The sequence below is a fragment of the Ceratotherium simum genome, chromosome 4, assembly GCF_057802395.1.
Source record: "Ceratotherium simum simum isolate JZ-2026a chromosome 4, ASM5780239v1, whole genome shotgun sequence".
Taxonomy (NCBI): domain Eukaryota; kingdom Metazoa; phylum Chordata; class Mammalia; order Perissodactyla; family Rhinocerotidae; genus Ceratotherium; species Ceratotherium simum.
Window position 1 is genome coordinate 36,747,043 of NC_141903.1, and position 23,703 is coordinate 36,770,745.

Here is a 23,703-nt window from a genome sequence, read left to right on the forward strand (position 1 = left end):
GAATCTAGATCCATGTACTATGCTTTCTATCCAATGTTTTTATCTCTTTGCTTCAGTTTCCTCCTTATAAGATGGAAATAGGAATTCTTGCCCTTTCACTTTTTCTAGGAGATTAGGGGCAACAGATACATGGACATATACTGTAGGACATATACTTAAGTATCTGAACATTTTATAAGATGGAGCTCCAAGTGCTCCCAGGCAGGCTGCTGAGGTGGCTCTGCTTGCCCATGATGACTTGCTACCTTTTCCTATTCTCCCTGTTGTTCTGGCCTTGAGACTGGAGAACAGCCACTGTCCATGGAGCCTGCCAGCCCCATGTCAGAAGCTTCCAGAGATTCAGCAGTCCCACTCCTCCTTCCTCTGTTGGCTTTTTGCCATCCTCATCTCATTCTTTTGTTTTCCTGCCTTGAGAGAAAACAAAAGTTATGGGAGGATGTCTTGTTTATACAGGGCCCAGTCCCCTCCCCTAGTCCTGTCGGAGTTGAGTAGAAGACATGAGGTGCCAAGGGAGTTGCGAGTCCAAGGGGCTCCTCCCACTGCGCCCCACGCATCTGCTCCGGGCTGCAGTAAGCTGGCAATACAGATTGCTGAGACCATCCAACCTCTGTTTAAGTAGAAGTACAGCCTACAAATGGCCAGTTTTGATAGAAAAATGGGCATCTCAAGTACCTTATTATTTCTTTTGTCCTGAAGCCCAAGGATACTTAAAGAGTTACTGGTGAAACATTGAAATACGTTCCCCTTTCCTGGACTGAGTGATGTGTTTTAAGTCGGAAGAAGGCCATAAATGTAAAGATGTAGATCTGTCCTCCATTGAGAGCCAAAGATGATGGGAAGGTTTGTTCTGCAGGGTGTGCAGGGGCAGGTGATCAAGTGAACCCAGGGTTAGTGGGTGGCAGGTGATTTGGGGAGGGTACTATCCTCAGGCCAAGTGTGCCAAACTGTGCCTCAATGGGATGCCATGACTTTGGCTTTACTTATGTCAGGGTCTGACGTTTCCTTTTGCTGCTGCTGCTGCCTAGGTCCCTGCTTATTTTGGTGGGCCATCCTGGCAGAACATAGCTGTATGCCATTTCCCCTTCCCTCCCCCTCCCTCAGCTTCAGCATAAAGCCCAGGGAAAACTATGCCTGCTTGCTCTCCACCAGCTGCTTCTTGAATAAGGACCAAGGCCAGGTGACTTGACTGCAGGCCAGGCCTTAAGAGGACAGAGGTCACCATACCCATGCCTGTGGGCTACAGAGTTTGCACTTGCTCTCTGGGTGCCCCTGCAAAGCCTGAAAAACTGTCTCGCACCTTTGTCCCACCTTCATTTCTCCTCTGTCTCTCCCCAGCAACCCCCCCACCCACACACATGTTCTCTCTCTCTTCCTGTTTCATGGAAAAATATGTGGAGGCAATAAATAGGTCAGGTGTGCAGTCCGTGTGGAATTATTGGGGAGAGATGAAGGATCCATTTGTGAATCGATCTCTTATTTTTTAGTATTGGCAGAAAGTGCTTCTGAAGGCGTTAGTGTGTTGCAGGAGATGGAGGCGGCTGGGAGCCCTGTGGGATCTGCCGTTTCTCTTGCTCCCCACTCCCTTTCCCACTCCAGGAGGTGGGGAAGCTACTGTTTGTGCATCAACTGCCCTGATCTCTTTTTCCTCAGTCCCTTCTGGGCCTCTTCCTGCTCATTTGTCTTCTTTGCCCTTGACTACTTCATTCTCATTTATCTCTTCCTCCTCATCTTTTTCTCCAGCACCAGTTCCAGTGATTATCTCTGGCTGTGGGAAGGGAGCATTTAACTTGGTGTGTGTGTGTACATGCATATACACATAAAGGCTCTCACGTAGGGGAGGGGAAGGGAAATCTGTGGCTTTTGGGATAATCTTTGTTTTCTCTTATTGTATGTTGTCCTGAACATGCTGAGAGTCCCCCCCTTCCATTTTTTATTCCCCTTTTCCCCACAGCCAAGGCTCAGGGTTAAGAATGGTCGAGGGCCTCTTGAGACCCATCTCCCTGGGCCTTTTCAGCCTTCTCACTCCTGATGTGGCAGCCTCTGCCTCTTGTTCATCCTCACCCAGCCTTCCCCTACTCCTTCCCCCAAACCAGGCATGACCAGGCACCTGTCCAGAACCTAGTGCTGTGCTGTGAACTCACTCCCTGTCTTTTGGTGTAATTGGTGCCCCAGGGAGCCAGGTTGCTGGGGGAAGCTCATGTGGCACTCAGCTGTTCCATTTTGTTGACGAAAAAAGCGGGGAGAAACTGGCAGAAAGCAAAGGCTTTTGCTGCTGGGTGAGTGTAGCAGCTATTTTTAGCGTCCAAGCCTTTGCTTTTGCATTTGGCTGTGCTTTTTTAGCACAGTGCTGGTCCAGCCGGGCTGTTTTCCTTCATGGCTCCAGATGTCCTTAGGGAAAGTTTCTGTCTGCCCCTGAGGAGGTGTGGGCTGGGCAAAGGGGTAATAACTTCTGAGAGTGGATTTAGGCAGGACTTTGGTCCCACTACGGTCATGTCACAGGACCAATTTCTTGAGATAGAACACAGAGGAGTGAGGCAGGAATAGAAGAGAGAAAAGGTAAACACCATCCTCTTCAGAGATGTTCCCCCATAATTAATTCAGTTAAGCCTCTATTGAGTAAACTGCCTAATGAGGTTTTTTGGGGCTGAGTGATCAACATGCAAACCTTTTGTAAGGGTCTGGGCTAATACTGACATGTTCTGAATTTTTCTAAGGCTTTTTTTTGCTTGTTTTATTTTGTTTTTCTTTCTGCCTTTCTCTCCTAGATCATTTGCCAATTTGGATTAAGTTCTCTTGACTTCCACTCTAGTTTACTGACCAAAATTTTTTCACCACTCCAAACAGAAACTGTATACCCATTAAGCAATAACTCCCCTGTAACCTGTAATCTACTTGCTGTCTCTCTGAATTTGCCTATTCTAGATATTTCATTTAAGTAGAATCATGCTATATTTGTCCTTTTGTGTCTAGCTTATTTAACTTGGCATAATGTTTTCAAGGTTCATTTATGTTGAAGCATATAGAAGAATTTCATTCTTTTTATGGCTGAATAATATTCCATTGTATGTATATATCACATTAAAAAAATCCATTCATCTGTTGATGGATACTTGAGTTGTTTCCACCATTTGGCTATTGTGAATAATGCTGCTATGAACATTCACATGGAAGTATCTTTTTGAGTCACTGTCTTCAGATCTTTGGGGTAGAGTGCCTAGGAGTGGAATTGCTGGATCATATGGTAATTCTATGTTTAGCTTTTTGAAGAGCCGCCAAACTGTGTCCCACAGCAGCTGTACCATTTTACATTCCTACCAGCAATGTACGAGGGTTCCAGTTTTTCCACATCCTTTTTAACATTTGTTCTTTTCTTTTCTTTCTTTTTAAATTATAGCCATTGTAGTGGATGTAAAGTGATGTCTCACTGTGGCTTTGATTTGCATTTCCTTAATGATTAATAATGTTGAGAATCTTTTCATGTCCCCCTTGGCATTTATATATCTTCTTTGGAGAAATGTCTGTTCAAGTCCTTTGCCCATTTTTAATTTGGGTTGCTTGTCTTTTTGTTGTTGAGTTGTAATAGTTGTTTATATATTCTCAATATTAAACATTTATCAGATATCTGATTTGCAAATATTTTCTCCCATTTTGTGGGTTGTCTTTTCACTCTTTTGATAATGTCCTTTGAGGCAAAAATTTTTTTAATTCTGATGGAGTTCAATTTATCTGTTTTTTCTTTTATCACCTGTGCTTTACGTGTCATATTTAAGACACTATTGCCAATTCCAAGGATGTGAAGATTTCCCCTATGTTTTCTTCTTTTTCTTGAGGATGTTTGTTATAGCTTTATTGACATATAATTCACATACATACAATTTACCCACTTAAAGTGTACAATTCAATGGCTTTATTTATTTTTTATTGTTGCATATTATCTGTTTTATTTTTTTCAGATTCAAATAGACCTGTATTTATTTTTGTTTTTTAAATTTATTTATTTATTTTCTTTATTGCAGTAACATTGGTTTATAACATTGTATGAATTTCAGGTGTACATCATTATACTTCTGTTTCTGCATAGATTACATCATGTTCACCACCCAAATACTAATTACAGTCCATCACCACACACATGTGCGTAATCATCCCTTGTGCCCTCCTCCCTCCCCCTTTCCTCTCTGGTAACCACCAGTCCAATCTCTGTCTCTATGTGTTTGTTTGTTGTTGTTTTTAATTTCTAATTATGAGTGAGATCATGAGGTATTTGACCTTCTCCCTCTGACTTATTTCACTTAGCATAATACCCTCAGTGTCCATCCATGTTGTCTCCCCTATATTTTCTTCTAAGAGGAGTTTCAGCTCTTAAATTTAAGTCTTTGACCCATTTTGAGTTAATTTTTGTGTATGGTGTAAGAGAAGGGTCCGCTTAATTCTTTTGTGTGTGGATATCCAATTGTCCCAGAGCAGTTTGTTGGAGAGACTGTCCTTTCTCCATTGAATGGTCTTGGCACCCTTGTTGAAAATTACTTGACCATATATGTGATTATTTTGGGGCTCTCAATTAGATTCAATTGGTCTATATGTCTGTCCTTATGTCAGTACCACACTGCTTTGATTGTTGTAGCTTTGTAGTAAGTTTTGAAATCAGGAAGTGTGAATCCTCCAGCTTTGCTCTTCTTTTTCAAGATTGTTTTGGCTGTTGTGGGTCCTTTGAAATTCCACATGTATTTTAGGATGAGTTTCTCTATTTCTGTAAAAAACACCATTGGGATTTTGATAAGAATGGCTTTGAATCTGCATATTGCTTTGGGTAGTTTTGAGTAGACTTAACAATATAAGTCTCCAATCCGTGAACGTGGATATTCTTTCATCCTTGTATCATTTTAATTTTTTTTAATAATTTTATTTATTTATTTTTTCCCCCAAAGCCCCAGTAGATAGTTGTATGTCATAGCTGCATATCCTTCTAGTTGCTGTATGTGGGATGCGGCCTCAGCATGGCTGGAGAAGCGGTGCATCGGTGCACGCCCGGGATCCGAACCCGGGCTGCCAACAGCGGAGCGCATGCACTTAACCGCTAAGCCCTGGGGCCGGCCCTGTATCATTTTAATTTTAACAGCTACTAGGGCTTGCATTTTGGTTTGTTTGGCTGTTTGAAAAGTGATGTGAAAGGCTTTGTGGCTTGGGAATATTGAACTCTGCTGGTTTAGGGGATGCTGATGGCATCTGTCTTCAGGTATGACAGTGGGTCTGGTTTAAAAGTGAATGGTTATAAAGGCTTATGCAGCTTTGGGCCCATGTCTGTTCACACACAAATCAATTGGTTAGTTTTCTTCTCTCATTACCATAGCTAATACTACCCTGCACAACCTGATAATAAGTTGATAATGAAGAAGGAATGGAACAGGGATGTTATAGCTCATACAAATGTCTTAGTTGGCTATACAGTTCCAACCAAGGCATATCTCCCCTTGGGTGGCTGGAGTCCTTATGGAATATGGAGGCTTACTTCAGACTGATCTACCCCTGTGATAGAAGACCTGTGATACCTCTATGCAGGAAACATCTGACATATGTTGAACAAGTGACATCATGGGAATCACAATGCTGAGGGATCAGGCACTAACTTCCTGTTGACCTTGTTTTCTTTGTTTACATTCCTCAGGTCTCTAACTATGCCTCCCCAGGGTCTGCCCCTGTTTAGGATGACTCCTCTGGGCGTGCCTCTCGGGCTGCTGATTGCCTCCTGCTTCACCATCTGCCTCAGTCATCAGAACCCGGTAAATATCTTATCACAAGTAGAGAGATCCCTGTTCGGTCCAAGAAAGCCTCTGTGCCACCAGGGCTGCCGTGGGAATGGGACAAGCTTTTATTTTTCTTATAGGAATGTGGCTAGAGCTGGGTCACAGAGTATGGTATGTGTACTTCTTCCCCCTAATCCCTGAGTCCTCTGATCTCTGTTTAAAGCTCATGGCACAGTTTCCCTTTGGGGAAAATATGATGATGATGATATAATAATAATAATAATGATGAGCAGCTTACCATGTACCAAGCATTGTATTAAGTGCTTTTTTTTTTTTTTTTGCCGAGGAAGACTGGCTCTGAGCTAACATCTATTGCCAATCCTCCTCCCTTTTTTTATTTACCCCCAAAGCCCCAGTAGATAGTTGTACATCATAGTTGCACATCCTTCTAGTTGCTGTATGTGGGATGCGGCCTCAGCATGGCCAGAGAAGCGATGTGTCGGTGCGCGCCCGGGATCTGAACCGGGCTGCCAGTAGCAGAGCGCGCGCACTTAACCGCTAAGCCACGGGGCCGGCCCTGTATTAAGTGTTTTTTATATATTTTCATTTAATCCCCCAACAACCCTATGAAGTAGACAACTACAGTTATTATCCTCATTTTGAGAAGGAGGAGACTAAGGCTCAGAGACTTAGCCAAAACTTGGCCAAAATCATATAGCGGTTTATAGCAGAGCTGGGAAGTTCAGGATTCTGCCCAAGAGCTGAGTACCTGTGTGGTGAGCACCCAGTAAGACTCTGCTTCCTCCTCTACTCCCCTCTTCCTTGTGTTTTCTCAGTCTATCAGTATGTCTGTATTCTCTGTCCCTCTCTCCTTTTCTCTCTGTTCTTTCCAGGCCTCTCTTCATTAACCTAGACATCATTGCTCAGGGTTTCTCTCATTGCCACAGGCAGGAGCAGAATGCCCAAGAAGGCCCTGAGCTTGGCTTGGCTGCGGCACGCTAAGGCTCCTGGCCCCAGCAACAGCCTGCCCTTGACCAGCATCCAGTGCCCTCTTTCCCCTCCCTTGAGAAGCCCTAACTGTAAGGTCTCTGACAGTTTCATGGTCCCCTGGCTACCTTCCCTAGCCTCAGGGGCTCCCACTAAATGTTGGGTAAAGTTCTAGAGGCTTTGGAGTGAGAGGACCTTGAAGTGCAAATGACAATTGTGATGAATTTAATAACAATCCAGCTCAGCTGAGGTTCACCTCTGGCTCGTGGCAAGTTTCCGCTTTCTCTCTGAAGTCATTTGTTTTCTCTCTGCCTTTCTCCCCACTTTGTGGAGCAGGAGAGAACATAGGAGTCACGAATTCTTTTGAGCTTTTAATGTTCTCTACCATCTTGTTGGTGCCAGTTTTTTGACCTCTTCTTCAAGGACAATGAGAATGAGATCCTGTTAGTCCCTGAGGGTGGGACTGGCCACAGCATAAAGTTGGGGCTGTCTTTAGCATAGCCTGGCCCGGGAAGGCACCCAGGTGTCTCAAGGGATCAGGGCTGTGTACCCCCCAGCCTGCAGCTCAGGAAGATCTCAATGCTCCCCATCGTGAGCTTTAGCAGATGCACAATTAACGAAAGCATGCTGATGAATTTACTTAAGGACCGTGTGTTAGTAAGTCTCTTTTGGATAATAGTCCAACCAAATAGATGAGCTTTCAGGGCCATAATTATTCTGGCCCATTTATATTAGCTCCATTGAGTCTAGTCTCAGAAAAATGTTAATACTGACTTTCATCAACAGAAGCTGCTTTTATCCTTGTGTCTGTTCCTAAGCTGTATCTATTTGTCATAATCTTTCATCATGTGCTAAGCACAAGTAGGAGTTGAAGCATCTTTTCTCTCATACCATAGAAATTGCTACCCTGATAGCATTTAAAATCCAAATAATGCAGCCAGGCAACTTTACAACAGTGAAAATGGGCAGTGGGCGAGGTGAGGGTGGTTCTGATTCTTTCTTCAGAGCCACAAAGCCCAAGGCAAATGCTGCTGATGACCTGGAATTGTCCTTCCCAGGGGCATTTGTGCAGCTTAATGGCCACCCAGGAAAGGTTGGCTGTGTGTATCAGAGTATGTTCTGGAGCCAGCCTCTCTTCCTGGCTCCTGCTGTGGCACCTTTCTGGGATGCTACATCTTAGCATCGTGGATGCTGAAAGAGTGTGGTTGTGTGGTATACTGGCCTTCAAAAAGGTGGTGAGTGGTGAGGGAGGTAGTGGAACCCAGTGGAAGGAGCACAGACCCTTGGTAAACTCCCTTTTGCCACCTGCTTTGGCAATTTGACCATTTCTGAGCTTTGTTTCCTCATCTGTAATACAGAATCAGTACCTCCCTCTTAAGATTTTAGTGTAGATTAAATGTGATTATGTATATAAACCACTAGCTTTGGGACTGGCACAATATGGTCAATGGATGGTCAATAAATGTCAGCTGTTGCTTTTAGTAAAGGGGTGGCTGCTTCTAAGGTTTAATTTAAGGCTCTGTCAGGCAGGCTCCTGTCCTAAAATGTTGCCCTGGCAATCTGTCTCTGACCCAATGTCTATCAACCTACCATTAGAGATTCACTCATTCTCTTGGATGGTGAAGACTTTGGTCTTTAAGAATTTCTTATTCAGATACAAGTGCTAGGAAGTGTGACATGGTAAGCTGTTGTCAGCTAACACCTTAGCTGGGATTTCTTGCCAGTCAGTTGAGAGGAAATTGGTATTTGGAGTGATGGTGGCAGGGAGAAGAGAGTGCTAAGGATTCAGCATGGAAGGGAGCCCTGAGAAGCCAGTTGAGAGGGCATGAGAGCATGGGATTTATTTCAGAGCTGACCAAGGGCTGGTTGGCCTCTCTCACCTCTTGGTCTTTCTCTCCTGTTTAGGGCACAGCCTGGGCAGAGAGAGGCTAGTCTTGCTTGTCCTTTCTCTGAGACTGTAGTTTCTCACCTGATCCATGAAAACCTTCCCTTAGGAAGGAGGATGTGCTGATATATGTGCTAAGGTGATCTCATTGCCCTTGCTTCAATTCCTTCAGCATCCAGGGCGCAACCATTAGGACACATGACTAAGAACAGAAACACAGAAGTGAGTCAGAAGTCATGCATGGGCTGTGGAGCCAGCAGGCCTGGACTTAAATCTCTGCTCTGCTTTTCTCAGCAGTATGATTTTGCACAGGCTCTGTATCCATCCTCATTTGTAAAATGGGAGTAAAAGTATGTGCTTCACAGATGAAACTTGGCTGAGTTGTGAGGCGTGGAAGGCACTTTAGCCCAGTGCTGGGCATATGTTAAGGGCTTAATAAATGGTAGCTGCTGTTATTATTACAACCTCATCCCTGTGATGCTGCTTTTCCTCAAAATATTTTCTGGAATTCCTCTTTTGAACTGACTGTCTAGCTTGTGATATGTTCATATGACTGAACCTCCCTCAGTACTTTCCAGATATGATTTGGGCAAACAGTCACTCCAGAGTCACTCAGAGCCAGATTTGGTGAACATGTTATGCTGATCAGACAGGGAGCACCAATTTTCTTTTACCTCCACTAAAAACTGACATATACTATCAAATAATGGCCAATTGTGTGTGTATGTGTGCAAGTGTTCACATATGTGAGTGTGTGTATGTGTGTAACTTGAAGTCTGGTTCAAAGATGATATCAAAAGGAAGCTCAAAAAACATTTTGAGCAGTGATTGGATTGTTACAAAAGTGTTTGGCCTTCCTAGGGCATTTGAAGCATGTGGCTTAGTGGCTCATCAGTCTTGTTTTAATCCTTCTTCTTGAACCTACTCTGTTAACCTTGTTAAAGAAATCTAGAAAAAGAAGCTTTTCCAGCTCCTAGTCATCAGAATGAACACTAGCCCTGCCTAAATTTTGAAGGGCTTTCTGCCATATTCTTATCATCACCATTCCCCTTTGCCTCTTTCTACTTCTCTTGATGATGAGAATTCAGTTGCTTGCTTACAGTCACACCTCCAGGAGTTACCTGACTAATAGATACACTAAAGCAAGAGCTGCAATTTAAAGCTTAGAGATGTTTGGTTTGGCCCTTTTAGTGTTCTAAAAATAAGAAAATTTCACATAAAAATCTGGATTTCTGTTTTCTCTTCGAGTTGAAGGCCTTGGTGGCAGCGTGGACCAGCTGAGTAACGGCTGCATTCCTTAGTCAAGGCAGGAGGGCTCCAGTTTTCACAGTCCCGCCACTCCCTCTTGTTTTACACCTGGCCCACCGCACTCGTTTATATCCATCCCTGCCTGACCCCTGGAGGCATTTGACCCACACACTTCTGAGGTAAATTTTATTAATGATCTCCTAGGCCCACGGTCTATTGTATGATGCTTCTGGCAGAGGCTGTCCAGCATGGTTGGACCCTGGAGTACATAGGCTCCGCGTGCTTAGTAGACAAGGTGGTCTTTGTTCTGGAACGTGGGGCTACTGCCTGGCTTCTGGCAGACTCAGCTACTTTGGGTTTCCCACATCTAAGCCATCCAAAAGACATACCTGCCTGTGGGAGGGGGGCATTCCTTCATTCCTTTGTTCTGTGCTTACAAACTAAGCCCTGTGCTAGGCATGGGGGATACAGTGGTGAAAGAGACTGACACAGTGCCTGCCCTCAGGAAGCTTGGCTTTTGAAAGTTTGATGTCCATGTCCTCAGAATATAGGGTGCTTACTGCCAGTCTGTTTTCTCTTTAGTTTCACAAGCACATCTACTCTTTTGTTCCTAGTTTTCTTTTGAGCCCAGGTTTGTACAGGCTTCAAGTTGAAGGAGTAGGAGGGGTTTGAGAGGCCAAGCTGCACAGGTGACCACAACCCAAACTTGACCTGCCTGAATGATGCCATATTGTGTAGTCACTGTTGGATGTCACAACACAGACTCATCCGACCTGGAATCTATGACTGCCTTTACAAGTAATAAGAGTAATGGCTACCATGTACCCAGGGCTAGTGGTTTACAAGGTAATACGTCATCTGATGTATGAATGAGATGTTGTTATTATTTCCACTTTACAAATGTAGAAACTGAGGTTTAGAAAGTTAAGTAATTTTCCTGGAGTTCATAAGAAACTGGGATTCGAACTTTGGGTTATCTGATGCAGAGCTTGAATTCTTAACCACAGTGCTGTCGTCAGTGCCTCTATTACTTTTGACATGATTTGAGGGCCTTTTCTTGCCGAAGATATTTTCCTTACCAATCCTTAACAAGATGTGCAATTCTGCCATCTGAATTTCATGCCTTTATTTCTTGTTAAAATGTAAAACTCCTTGGAGGGGCTTTACATTGTCTTCACTAACATTTTAACACCTTAACCTTTCTTCTGACAGCTAATTAAAGATCAGATCCTAGGGGACCCAGGCAAGTGGGGATACCTATCTGGAGCTGGGGTCCTGCTTGAAAGAGATGCATTGTTACCTCTCATGCCAGGTTAGAATTGTTAGGAGACCAAAATGAGAGCTATATAAAGTACCCAGCACAGGTTTGGGTTCATAGGAGGAATCTACTAAATATACTTACTATTTTTAGGGGAAGAATTGGGAGGTGGAGGAAAAGTGATGGCAGAGAATGTGGGAGGGCTGAAATAACCTCCCGGTGTGCTAGTGTAGGTTCCTCCTTGCCCTCCTAAATATAATTTCCCAGAGCTCTGGAACCCTCTGGTTCCAGTTTCCTGAGGCCTTACTGCTTTTATGCAAGAACAGATTTAAAAATGGGACAGGAAGGATGGGAGCCTGGGAAGGAGCAAAATGAATAATACTTTGTATTTATCTTGCATCTCTGTCTTCTGAGCTCAAAGTGCTCCACAGACACCATCTCATTAATCCTCCATGCTCTCCATAGGGTGGAAGGAAACAGGTTTTAGGAAGAGGTTTCCAACCTGGGCATCTTCCTCCCTCAGCCCAGCTGGACTCCTATCTTCCCACTTGCACTCCTTCTTCCACGGATTGAAATGTCCCAAGAGGTCATTTATGCCCCATAGGCACCCTGGGGAAGTGCCAGGCTCTTACTGTGCCCTGCTGGGCTGCTTAGGAATCAGTTGGGCCTTAGCTGCCAGCTTTTGTACGTCTGTGTTGGCCATTTGAGGCCTTACTCTCTCATTCAAATGTGTATTTTTTCTTTTATAAATATCTTTTTTTTTTTATTGTAAGAGTAATAGGTATGAGTTTTAAACATTAAACAGTATAGTAACATATCAAGTAAAAAGTAAAAGGCTCTTATTGTCTCCTTTTGTCAACCCCTTTCCTTAGTATATTCCCTTAACCTTCTTGAGATAGTATAGAACCTTCTGGACTTTTTTAAAAATGCATATACAGAAGTTCCGTATACACAGAACATATTTAACCACATCGCCTCACTCATATTGGTTCTGGGGCTAACCTTGTGAAAGGTCCAAACATGGCTGGGAAGGGGAGGAGGGGTCTGGAGGAGAAGAGTGGATCAACCCAGGCCATTTTCTTTCTTCTTGTCTGTTGCCTAGCTGTGGTGGGTCACGCTCTGTGTTTTCTTTTCTCTGAAGGAGTTTGCACTGACCAACCCAGAGAAGAGCAGCACCAAAGAAACAGAGAGAAAGGAAACGACAGTAGAGGAGGAGCTGGACCCAGAGGTCCTGGAGGTGTTTCACCCGACCCATGAGTGGGAGGCCCTTCGGCCAGGTACCAAGCCCAGCCCTATCCCCAGGAAACACACTCTGAATTCAAACTGCATATGTCCTTTGTCTCCACTGGGCTGCTTTGAAGGAGCAGCCACTCTCTGGCCCACTGGAGGGGAACAGTGTGGTCCATCAGAGTGGTGGCTGCTGCTGCAGGGCTCAGGGACTTTCGTTTCTTGCCAGAACAGAGATTGCGATGTCTGAGTGCCCTGGAAGGAAGGCAGGTGGTGGGTGGCCGAGCTTTCTGCGCAAGTGATTGAAAACTTTCTTTCCTTGCGCTTGTGAAGCACAGGAGAGGCAGTGACATGTGCCTCGCTCTACAAATGCTATTTTGGGCTCTACTGCTCGGCTCAGTGCTGCTGAAATATTGTTCACGGGAGAGTCCTGAGCAGCGGTGCAGGGCAGGAGTGTTCTGTTGGTAAAGGAACCTGTGCCAAGAAACAGGGGCTGGTCTTGGCCTGGTTTTTAAATGGGCCGTCCTCAGAAGGAACAACTTTCTAACCCTTTAATGAGCCTGGGCCCAGGGCTTAAGATAATAATGAAAATAGCCAGCACTGTGGAGTGTTTACCATATTCAGGTACTGTGCTAAGTGCTTCATTTGCATAATCTTGTTCTGTCTTCATAATAATAGGAACTATTATCTTTTTCACATGAAAACATTGAAGCTCAGAGAGGTTAGGTAACTTGACCCACTTTATTTAGCTAACTTGTCCTATGTCATTGACCCCAGAGCCTGAACCCACCTTCCTCCCACTTTTCCTTCTAGTTTTCAACTGTCGTTGGCTGGAGCCACACTATGGTGACACTTGGGCCTGTTTTCAAGAATAGACTGTGTTCGGCACTGGTGCAAGGTGGATGGCAAACCCTGGCAGCTGCCACACTGTAGTTTCATCAGCTCCTTACTGATATTCATCACCATGTCCTCACTGCCCCCATTGCTGCTGTGCTGGCAGAGCAGCGTTTGCTGTGCCAGCCAAGTTTCTGGTAGCAGTATTGCTCCTGCTGGGCTTGCATACGGGTAGTTGCTGCCACAGAAGAGTGATGAAGCACCAAGGAAGCCAAGTAGGAGCTAATGGCTTTGGGTAGAGGGAGGTTTTAGGAACAGAGGTACTGGGTTCAGCAGATTCAACTTCTGGCTGCCCTCTCCCAGCTTCCCTGAGAACTGAGCCCCTTGATCCTTGAGGACTAAAACTAAGAGGGGCCCTCAGGGGTGGGGAGTGGGAGATGTGAGCTGTATCCACTGGTTTTATGTGTGGAGCAGATGGAGGTCAATGTCCTGTGGTCCCCATTTCTACCCTCTGTTCCTGTGGCACCCCTTAAGGCCCTGGTCCAATTGCAGAACAACGCTGAAAGTTCTGACCCCCCTTGCCCAGACCTCTGAGCAGTGGGGCTGCTACTAATGGCCAACCAAACAAGCCCTTCTCTGTAGCCTTGGGGAGGCAGAGCCAGAACATGTATGACAAAGGTGGGCTGAGGGCTCTGAGTGCCTCCTGGAGAATTAAAATGGAGCACTGATTTTTACATTTTACTTGATGCCACATTGCAATGACCCTCTGCCTTCTAGTTTCTCAAGAGCCCCTCATAAATTCTTATGCCCCAGATTCCCTTGAAGCTGCCCCAAAGGCTGGTGTATTGCAGTTGAGCATAGACGCTGAGGCCCCACAGCTCAGGGGGCAAAGCAACTCTGGTGCCAGTTATATCTGCCCCATCCCAAGAGTGTTATTGCCTGCACTCACCCCCAAAGCAGAACCGGTGAGGAGAGGTTAGGCAAGAGGCTTGTTATGGCCTCAGTGTCTGATGTGGGATGATTCAGAGTCTGGCACTGTCAAGTCAGACCAGTGGAGGCAGACAAGACTCTCTTAGGCCCTGATACAGGATTAAGATGTTCTGTATGTGTATTGAGGAGGTTTTGTATGTATGTCTGTTGGTAGGGAATTGACCTCTTGGTGGTCTGTGTGGATAGCTGGCACTTGCCTTCACTCAGAATATATTTAATTCACCACATTCTGAGTGCTGCTTGAGATCTTTCAACCTAGCTACCTAAAGGTTAAAAGGAATGTAGCCAGTTCTGGGAAGTTGTTTGATGGGTAGATAAATGTGGAGGTAGTATAATTAGTGGTACAGAGGGAAGACTTTAGGCTCAGCCAGCCCTGGGTTCAAATCTTAGCTTTGCTTAGGGGATCTTGGGCAAGTCGCTGAATCCTCCTGCCCTTCATTTTCCCTGTTGGTGACATGGGGGAAATGTCCTGCCCTCCCTGCTGCAGAGATCATTGTGAGGATTCTCGACATGAAGACATCACTCAGTACCCAGCAGTTCTGATTTTATTTTATTTATTTATTTATTTTGCTGAGGAAGATTTGCCCTGAGCTAACATCTGTGCCAGTCTTCCTCTATTTTGTATGTGGGTTGCTGCCACAGCATGGCTGATGAGTGATGTAGGTCCGCGCCTGGGATCCAAACCCATGAACCCAGGCCGTTGAAGTGGAGCACGCTGGACTTAACCACTATGCCACAGGGCTGGTCCCCCAGCAGTTCTGATTTTAAATGGTAAATTCTCCATTTGTGCCACCCCTGAACTCAGTTGTGGAATTGGGTGCCAGTGAGGGTATGTGAGCCTGAAGGCTTCCTGTCCTCTCTGGCCTTAGACAGGGAAAAGAACTTATGGTGAGAAGGAGAGACTTCCGTGGTCATGAAATGCTCTCCCTCTCTCTCTCCACAGAGATTTTTTGATAAGGGAGCAGAAGGGGGTTAGCAGAGCATTTCCTGCCTGAGAGTCAGGGCATGGCACAGGAAGATGGTGGAGTCTCTTTTGGACACTTTTAAGAAAATGGCAAAATGGCTAGTTTATGTTGACAGTTATTGATCTAGTTTGGTACCTTCTGTCCCCTGAGCTCTCTGAAGGGAGGACCTCAGCTCTGTTGTTCTCAGGCCTCCATGGAGGGGATACTGGTACATAGTCTGGGCTTATTTGAAGACAGATTTCCAGACTGCCTGCTGTGGCCTGGAACACCTGGAGACCAACCCATGACTTCATGGGCTTTCCCACCAGGCCAGGTGGGAATTTGGCCCCAGCCACTCAGCCCTGGAGCAGCTGCAGGTCACTCTCCTGAAGTCTGCCTGCCTCTGTTATTACTGTCATCCTCACTGTGAGATGCTTGTTCCTAGAAGTGATTTTCCTGTCTCTCTCTCTCTCTCTCCTAGTTTATTTTGGGATCTATCTCACCTTACGGAGGCACAGCAAGCATTTGAGTGTGGATTCAGCATCAGCTGTTCACAAGCAAGCAGAGAAAAGCTGTTTGCTGGCAGGTCCTATGGGTTCTGGGCAGGGAACTCAGGAATTTGTCTTGGGGCTGAGGACTCCTGAATCCCAGGACAGGAGTGCCTGTGCACTTGTTATTACAGAAAGCTGGTCACAGACAGATACCATGGGGCTTATGCTCCCTGGGCATTTTCTGAGATCCTTCTTTGTGCCAGGCAATGTACTGGTAGCCAGAGATACAGATAGTAGCTCACATTTATTGAGCATTGACTGTCCCAGGCATCCTTTGAGTGCTGGTGCTATAACTACCCTCATTTTTATAGATAAAACTGAGTCTCAGGGGCCGGCCGCATGGCATAGCAGTTAAGTGCGCATGCTCTGCTGCTGGTGGCCTGGGTTTGGATCCCGGGGGCGCACCGAGGCACCGCTTGTCAGGCCATGCTGTGGCGGTGTCCCATATAAAGTGGAGGAAGATAGGCACAGATGTTAGCCCAAGGCCAGTCTTCCTCAGCAAAAAGAGGAGGACTGGCATGGATGTTAGCTCAGGACTAATCTTCCTCACACACAAAAAAAACCAAAAAAACCAAAACTGAGTCTCAAAGAGGGGAAGTGCCTTAGCCAAATGACCAATAAGTGATAGAGTCAGAATTCAAACCTAGCTTTGTCTGGCCCTAAGCTGAGCTCCTAACCACTGTGCACACTACCTTTCTGGGTGGCAAATGGGATATGACCCCTTCCTTCCAGCAGCTTACAGTTTCACAGAGGATACAGAGACAGAAAAAGCCACCAAAGTGTTTTGGATGTCCTAGTGGAAGTGTCTTGTGCTCAGTGAGGGCACAAAGGAAGATGAGGAGGCCAGGGCCTTCTCTCTCTACCCTTGAGATCTCAGTGGAGCAGCGAGTCAAATTTTATGATACTAAACCTCCAACCCACCTTCAGTTCTCTTTATGAGCTGTGTGGCCTTGGTCTGGTTGATTAGAATCTCTGAACCTTAGTTTCCTCATCTGAAAATATCTACTTCACAGAGATAGTGTCAGACTGAAACAAGATTACCATATGTAAAATGTTTCACACAGGGCCAGGCACATAGGAAATATTCAATAAGTGGCTATAGTTTTCATTTAAAAAAATATGCCTTTGCTACCTCCCTTTTCTTGGGGACCTGAAGGACAAGTGGAGGTAAGGAGGCAGCCTGGGCAAAGAGCCCCTTGTCTTACCTTTAGCCAGTGCTGCATGTTGGCCCCATGTGGGCTCAAGGAAGCTCAAACTTGGGGCTCTTTATTGACTTCAGCTGACTTCCAGGTGGCTTTGAGAGCCTCAGAAATGTTGGCATTAGCTACAAAGAGCTCACTTGATGGGAGCACGCAGGAAGCCTGTGCAGGAACACGTTCATGTGAGGGGGTTAAAAAAAAAAAGAAAAGAAAAAAAATCCGAATCATCAACAACTGATGAGAGCAATCCAAGAATTATAGAGCACCAGCCATCTGGTCAGATCATTTCAGATCTGCGCGAGCAATAGAAGAGAATTGAATTTTAAAAACCTCATTTATAGTAGACCAACTACTCTGTTTCAACTATTTAAGAGAAGAGTCTGATTTCTGCATGTCCTGGACATCTGACGGAAGGACCGCCTGACTCTAGTCTGGGTGAGTGTGGGATTGTCTCTGTGAGGCCTTTGGCCTCTTACAGTATGGAAGGGGCTGTGTGATTCTCCAGTTCTCCGACACCAACTGGGTATCCAACAATTCAATTCAATACTGACACTATCTACCTGGAGTTAGTGTCAGATCCCACAAGCTAAAGGGCTCAGTACCACTGCCTTTACTTCAGATGCCGGTCACAAGTCCCAGGCCACCTGTATTTTGGACTGACCAGCTGTAAACTGGGGATTCCCATGACCCCTTCCTCAGGTTTGATAATTTGCTAGACCAGCTCACAGAACTCAGGAAAACACTTTACTTACATTTACTGGTTTATTGTAAAGGATGCAGCTCAAGAACAGCCAAATGGAAGAGATGCATAGGGCAAGGTATCCGAAGAAGGGCACAGAGCTTCCATGCCCTTTCTAGGCACACCACCCTCCCAGCTCTGCGATATGTCTGCCAACCCGGAAGCTCCACAAACCCTGTTGTTTAGGTTATGGAGGTTTCGTTGCATAGGCATGATTGATTAAATCATTGGCCATTGGTGATTGAACTCAATCTTCAGCCCCTCTCCCCTCCCTAAGGTCAGGGGATGGGGCTAAAAGTTCAGTTCTCTATTCGTGGCTTGATCTTTCTGGTAACCAGCCCTATCCTGAAGTTATCTAAAGGCCTCCCACCAAGGGTCATCTTATTAGCATAAATTCAGGAGTAACAAAAGATACTGCTATCACTTAGGAAATTCCCAGGGTTTTAGGAGCTCTGTTCCAGGAACTGGGGGTAAAGAGCAGATATATATTTTTATTATACCCGAGGCTGCAATTGAGGTGGGACTAAGGGGCAAAGCTCCCAGTGCCTTCTACCACTTCCCTAGTTCTGTGGTTGGGAGGTAGGTGACCGTCCCTTCCTCCCCTAGCCTGGAGGGATCTTCCTTACAGGTCATCTTATTCCCCAGGATGGTCTACAAGAGTATGACTTGCTTCTGTCCCATCCTTCACATGCAGGCACGCACATACACACCTCTAGATGATGAGCAGTGGGTGAGAGTGGGTGTGTTGGTTAAGGGCAATTCATACCTAAGCCCCTGTGGCTTATCAGAATGGGGCAGTGAGACCTGTTGGCTGCCACCAGGAGGTGATGGCCAAAGGGAGGGTATAGCAAGGGGCCTCTGTTGGATGATCTTTCACCCTGGCTCAAGCTCAGTGCTGGGAAGGTGGAACAGGGCTGGATAGAGGAACCACATGGTTTTTGTGTTGCATTGGGGTAATCTGTCTCCTCTCTTGAATACAAGTTGCTATCTCCAACAACTTTTCAGGCTGAGGTGTGTTCAACATTACTTATCTTTGGTGCTACCTCCTTCTGCACAATGCCATCCTCCCAGCTTTTCAAGTCTTCTGGGGGATTCCCTAAGAACTTCATTTGTTCCTCTCCTACCTATACTTCTGGTCCATCTCCCCCATTACTGCCACCTCCCCGTCTTGGTTAAGCGTTCTCCACTCTGAGCATCTCCTTTGCTCCTTGGTAATAGGAGTTTGTCAGGGGAACTGCTTGGGGCATAGCAGGATGCCAGGCCTCTTGAAGCCTGTAGGAGCAATTTCTGAGGCTCCAAATTACCCTGTACTGGGAGAGAAAAGGATGGGGGCTGGAATACTTGAAGGCCCCAGAAGGCTCCATGAAGACGGTTTAGATCTCTTTGTTTCAGAGAGTCTTCAAGGCTCCATGAAGACAGTTTATAGATCTCTTTGTTTCAGAGAGACCTCGTTTCCCATATTTGGAGTTCTCCCAGGATGGCTGAGCACTGCCCCTCAACAGCCAAATCCCACACCCCTCTAGGGGAGCAGGTGGAGGCCAGGGCAGGAAGGCCTGTGACCTCCATGGCAGCCAGTGCCAAGACTAAGTCCACTTTGAGACTGGCTGGCTGAGTTCAGTGATGGCACCAGAGCATCTCTGCCTGTGCTTTGGCCTTCATTACCCAAATGGGGCAGGCCAGGGTCCAGTTTGCAATCTGTGGACTTTGGTGGTGATGGAGAGCAGCTGTTAGCCATCCGCTTTCTAACAAGGATTTGTGTGCTTAATGCTCACCCTAGGCCCTTATCCTCCCCTTCCTCTGCTTCCACCCACCTGTTCTCTCGAAGGTTTAATAGAGTGTTTAGCAGAGTGGCACAGCCTCAGCTCTCAAAGATCGAGACCCCCAAACTGGCTGAAATGAAAAATGTAGACTGGAGTAGGGATAATGGAAAACTAGCTGTCAAAACTAGTCCCAGCTCTTGTGCCCAGGGCTTGACTTTAGTTCAGAGAATCTGTGTAGCCCTGACTTCCCTTCTCTCTCTAATATTGGCCTCACCCTCCTGGCTAAGATTGTCTAGGCCATCTCCAAGGTTGGGACTAATCAGGTCTGGAATAGCTCTCAAGGGCTGGCCTGGAGCTGGAATAAGAGCTGATTCCTTTTTAGAACCTCTTGCATTCTTAGTTTTGTCACAGCACTGGAGGTCAGAATTGATCAGTAACTTAAGAGGAGATAATATTTGACTGGGTAGAGAAGAAGACAGAAAGCATGAGTGGATGGGGGGATGCTATGAACTGAGACCTAATTGTGAGAGTATATCTACCTGGCTGGACAGGCAGGGATATGTCGGGGAATAATGGGATGGTGGTGGTGGGCAGCATCCCCTCTGTCAGAGATAGGGGGCAGTGGGAGGGAGGGGAGATGAGGAGAACAGACAAGGCAGTAGATCTAAAGACGTGAAAGTAAGGTAAGCTGTGAGTGTGTAGTTGAGTCCATTCAGGGGCTGTGATGAATAGGAGATGAGGAAATGAAGAAGGGTGATATAAACTGGTGGGTTTGAGGAGTTTGAGACTAGGTGGAAGAAGAGAAATAAGATGGTAGTTTTAGAGATAGCCACATCAAAAAGCTTGTTTATTTCGTGTTACATTTGTTGAACTCCTGTAATGTTCCAGGTATAGTGCTTGGATGCTGGAGACCCCATGGCAGGCATTGACAGAGGCTTGCCTGCCTGGGCTAATGGTATAGGAGGACCTCAGACAGGAATATAGCTCTTTGAGAACACAGAGGAGGGGCCCTAAAGGAAAGACTTCCCAGAGGCAAGGTCATTGAAGCTGAGTGGAGAGAGCTTTTGTGTATGTTGGAAGGGAGAGAGGAAAGGGAACCAGTGTTGACAGATTTGAAATCCCAGAGAGGAGATCATTGATAAGGCAAAGTTGTTTAAGTGGCAGAGGGAAACTATTGGCCTTGTGAATATGACAAGCCTTGGAAATTAGAAGCAGAGGCTAGAAGAAGACAAGGAAAAGTGGGAGAGGGGTGGAGGTAAATTGAGGAAGCTTCCATTAGATGTCTTCAGTTTTCTGAGGCAAACCAAGGATGGGGCTTCTACCTTGGGTGATGAAAAATGAAGGACTCAATTTATTGCTTGAGGAATGGAGTGGTTAGGAAGAACCACTGTGAGGAAAGTGCTTAGACAATCAAGAGGTCAGAACTAAGCATCGCCCAGTATCAGAAAGGGCCCAGTTGACACCTGGCAGCCTGACTTTATGGTGTGCCAGGACCAGTGGGTTTGGTTATTTTCTAGAGCAATCTGAGCCCTGGACGGTAGATAGCTGGAGTGTGAGGAATGATGGGCAAATCATTAAGGGGACTGTTGGATTGTCTTTGGGGTTGGTGAGGGAGATCTTTGTCTGGCCTCTGGGGCAAGCTGGAGAGCTTTACCGGAAGCTCCCCTGACCCTGCTCCAGCCTTCGTCTTCTGAAACAAGGGACATGAAGATTCTTTGAGGCCCCTTGCAATGCCCAAGGTCAGAGTGGGGGTGGCACCCCCTTTGGCCACTGGGTCTTCTAAACAGCCTGAAAAGAACCTGAATGAGGCAAAGCTGTGTGCAGGGGGCTCTGTAAGCCTTATGTTGCTTGTGTTCTAATCAAGCTGATTGTATTTCTGTTCATGTTGGGCTTTTGTTTTGTTATTGTTCATCTAATAGGTTGTTGGTCTTGCCTTATTTCTCATAATATGTTGATTTGGGCAAACAAAGATTGAGTTATGTTTTAATTTCTTTAATTCCAGGATAGTCTGTTTCTGGTTTGTATAATGCAGTTGTTTGGAAGGAGAGAACCATTTCTTTGGATTAAAAAGTTTTCAGATTTGATTACGTGTGGCCATAATTAGTTTATTTGGGCAGAGGTGAGTTTTTATGGAATAGTAATATGGTGTATTTGTAAAGGTTTTTTTTTTTTGCCTAGGGGAAAAAAAATAACTACCCCTGTCCCCTACTCAAGCAGTCCTCTAACTGTTGTATGAGCATCGTCTTGTTAATCTGCTTTCTGTCATTCTGGTTTTGCCAAGTCAGGTTTTTGGACATAGGGTAAGGAGATTGTCTAGTATCTCATGGCCAAGAAAGACTGAGGCAGAATAGGACCCAGGAATTCTAGTCTAGCTGTTGGAGAAGGGAGGAAGACTAACATTTTTGGGGAAACCCCCTTGTGCTCGGTGCTTTCTGTACATTATGTAAGGGAGACCTCAAGGTGCTTCATGAGGGAGTGGTTATATCTTCTCTTGGTCTCTTTTGGAGCCAGTAGTTGGCCAGTGAAGGGGCCTTAGATCCCATTACTTTTCCCAGGGGTGGGGAAAAGCACCGTTTTCTTTCTTTCTTCTGAAGATAGAAACTGCAGGATCATTGCTTGAAAGCAGTACTATTTGAGGTGTATGTGGGAACAAAATAATGTGAATTTTGGAGGCCATTGACACTCGGGGGAGGAATTATTCAAGAGGATACAGAATTATTCAAGCTGCCCCATCTTTGTTTCCTAGGTTAGATCTTAGGGATCTTAGGGGTAAATCCAGATGTCCCTAAACACAGTAGAGTAAGTAGCCCTGTGTGCAGTGTGATTTGAGGTCTATTAGCTGGCTTTAGACTCCCACTGGGATAGAATGCAGATGGAGAGGCTGGAGGAATTGTTCCCCAAAGACCATTAGCATTTTGACTTCCAGTATTTGATCAAAATAGCTAGCTGAGGATACCTTGGAGTTAGGTATAGAATGATAGATTTCAAAAGGGAGGGGCTCTTTCTTCTACAAAGCTGGCAGTAATAGGGGCAGTCAGATAGTGTTTGAATTACAGGGTTCCATCTTAGCAATGGGTCTGGGGGTGCACTTTTGAGGGGGAGGGTGTGAAGAGAAGTGGATAGAAGTTAAAGAAAGACAAGTCAAAAGAAGGCTGAGTCTTTTCACTTATTTGCTGGCATCATCTAACCCTGCTTATGCATGTCAGTGAAAGTCTTGGTTCTATAGGGATTCAGTTTGAACAAACTGTTCTTTTTTTCTCTCTCTCTCTTCTTCGTTTTCATGCTCTCAGCTCTTCTCTCTTCCTCCCTCCCTGGCTGTCTGCCCTCTGCCTCCTTTCCTTCCTTGCTGTAATGGCCGCTGTAATGGCCTCTACCTGCAGCTGAGTGGCAAGTGGCGGGGATGGATAGATGTGAGGGTGTGTAGCTGGGGGAATGTTTTCTCAATTCTGCCAGCATCAAAGAAATGATTTCCAAGCCAATCCTTCCAGCCACGTATTTCGCTGATCAGTCACAAAGAGGGGAAGAACACATTAGCATTGCCAGAGAGAGGATTTGGGGAAAATCAAGTCTGTGGAACTGAGTGATCTACAGTCGTAAGCATTAAAAACAAATCCTGGAGTGCAGTTGGAGTTCTTCCCAGCCTGTCTCCCGCAGCCCTGTCTCTTGATACACACTCCTTGTGCTACATGAATGGGTTGTGCCTCAACTTTCCCAAAGAGCCGAATGCTAAAGAAGGAGAGGCCAGTTTGTGTTTCCCATCATTGGATATTTCTGGGCATGACATGGAAAAGAAGCAATCTCAGAAGGTTTTTTTTTTTTCTTTTTTATTCTGTGACTGCAGTATCTCCATATACTTGTAAAGCCCTTGGAAGAGAGTTCTTTTGAGTTGAGCACACCTACATGCTCAAATACTTCCCCTCTGCCTGGTACTAGTCCCGAGGGAAGCCTCAGGAGAACAATGGCCTCTTCTTTATCCTTAGGCCAGGAAAGTGCTTCTTGTCAGGAGGAAGAAATTTCTGGTTGTATGGGCAGAACTTAGAAATTCAAGTGGAGTAGTTTGCCTCCTTTGGACAAAGACAAAAGCTGAGAACATCCTTTCTTTGAAGAGACATGTCCTTCAGAGAAGGAATGACTGGAGGGCAGAGTCCAGGCTGTATTTCAGCATCTGGCTGTTGTCAGAGTGCCTCGAATGTAGCAGGCAGTAGTAATGTAGAGTCAGTCTACCTGGGTTCACACCTCAGCTCTGCCTTTTATAGCTGGGTAGTCTTGGGCAAGTTACTTAATTCCAGTAAGGTTTGATGAAATATCCTGTAATGAAATATCATTTTTAAAATAGG

General features: G+C 45.6%; 1 protein-coding gene across 2 annotated transcripts in view; it reads left to right on the forward strand.

The window, feature by feature from the left end:
* Positions 1-23,703, forward strand: part of SIL1 (SIL1 nucleotide exchange factor) — a 218,238-nt gene that overhangs the window by 47,601 nt on the left and 146,934 nt on the right. For both annotated transcript variants that reach the window (XM_004420126.3, XM_087429727.1), the window contains exons 2-3: positions 5,666-5,780; positions 12,264-12,399. In XM_004420126.3, the coding sequence (XP_004420183.1) occupies positions 5,676-5,780; positions 12,264-12,399 (241 nt within the window). In that variant the 5' untranslated portion in view covers positions 5,666-5,675. The remainder of the gene's footprint in view (positions 1-5,665; positions 5,781-12,263; positions 12,400-23,703) is intronic.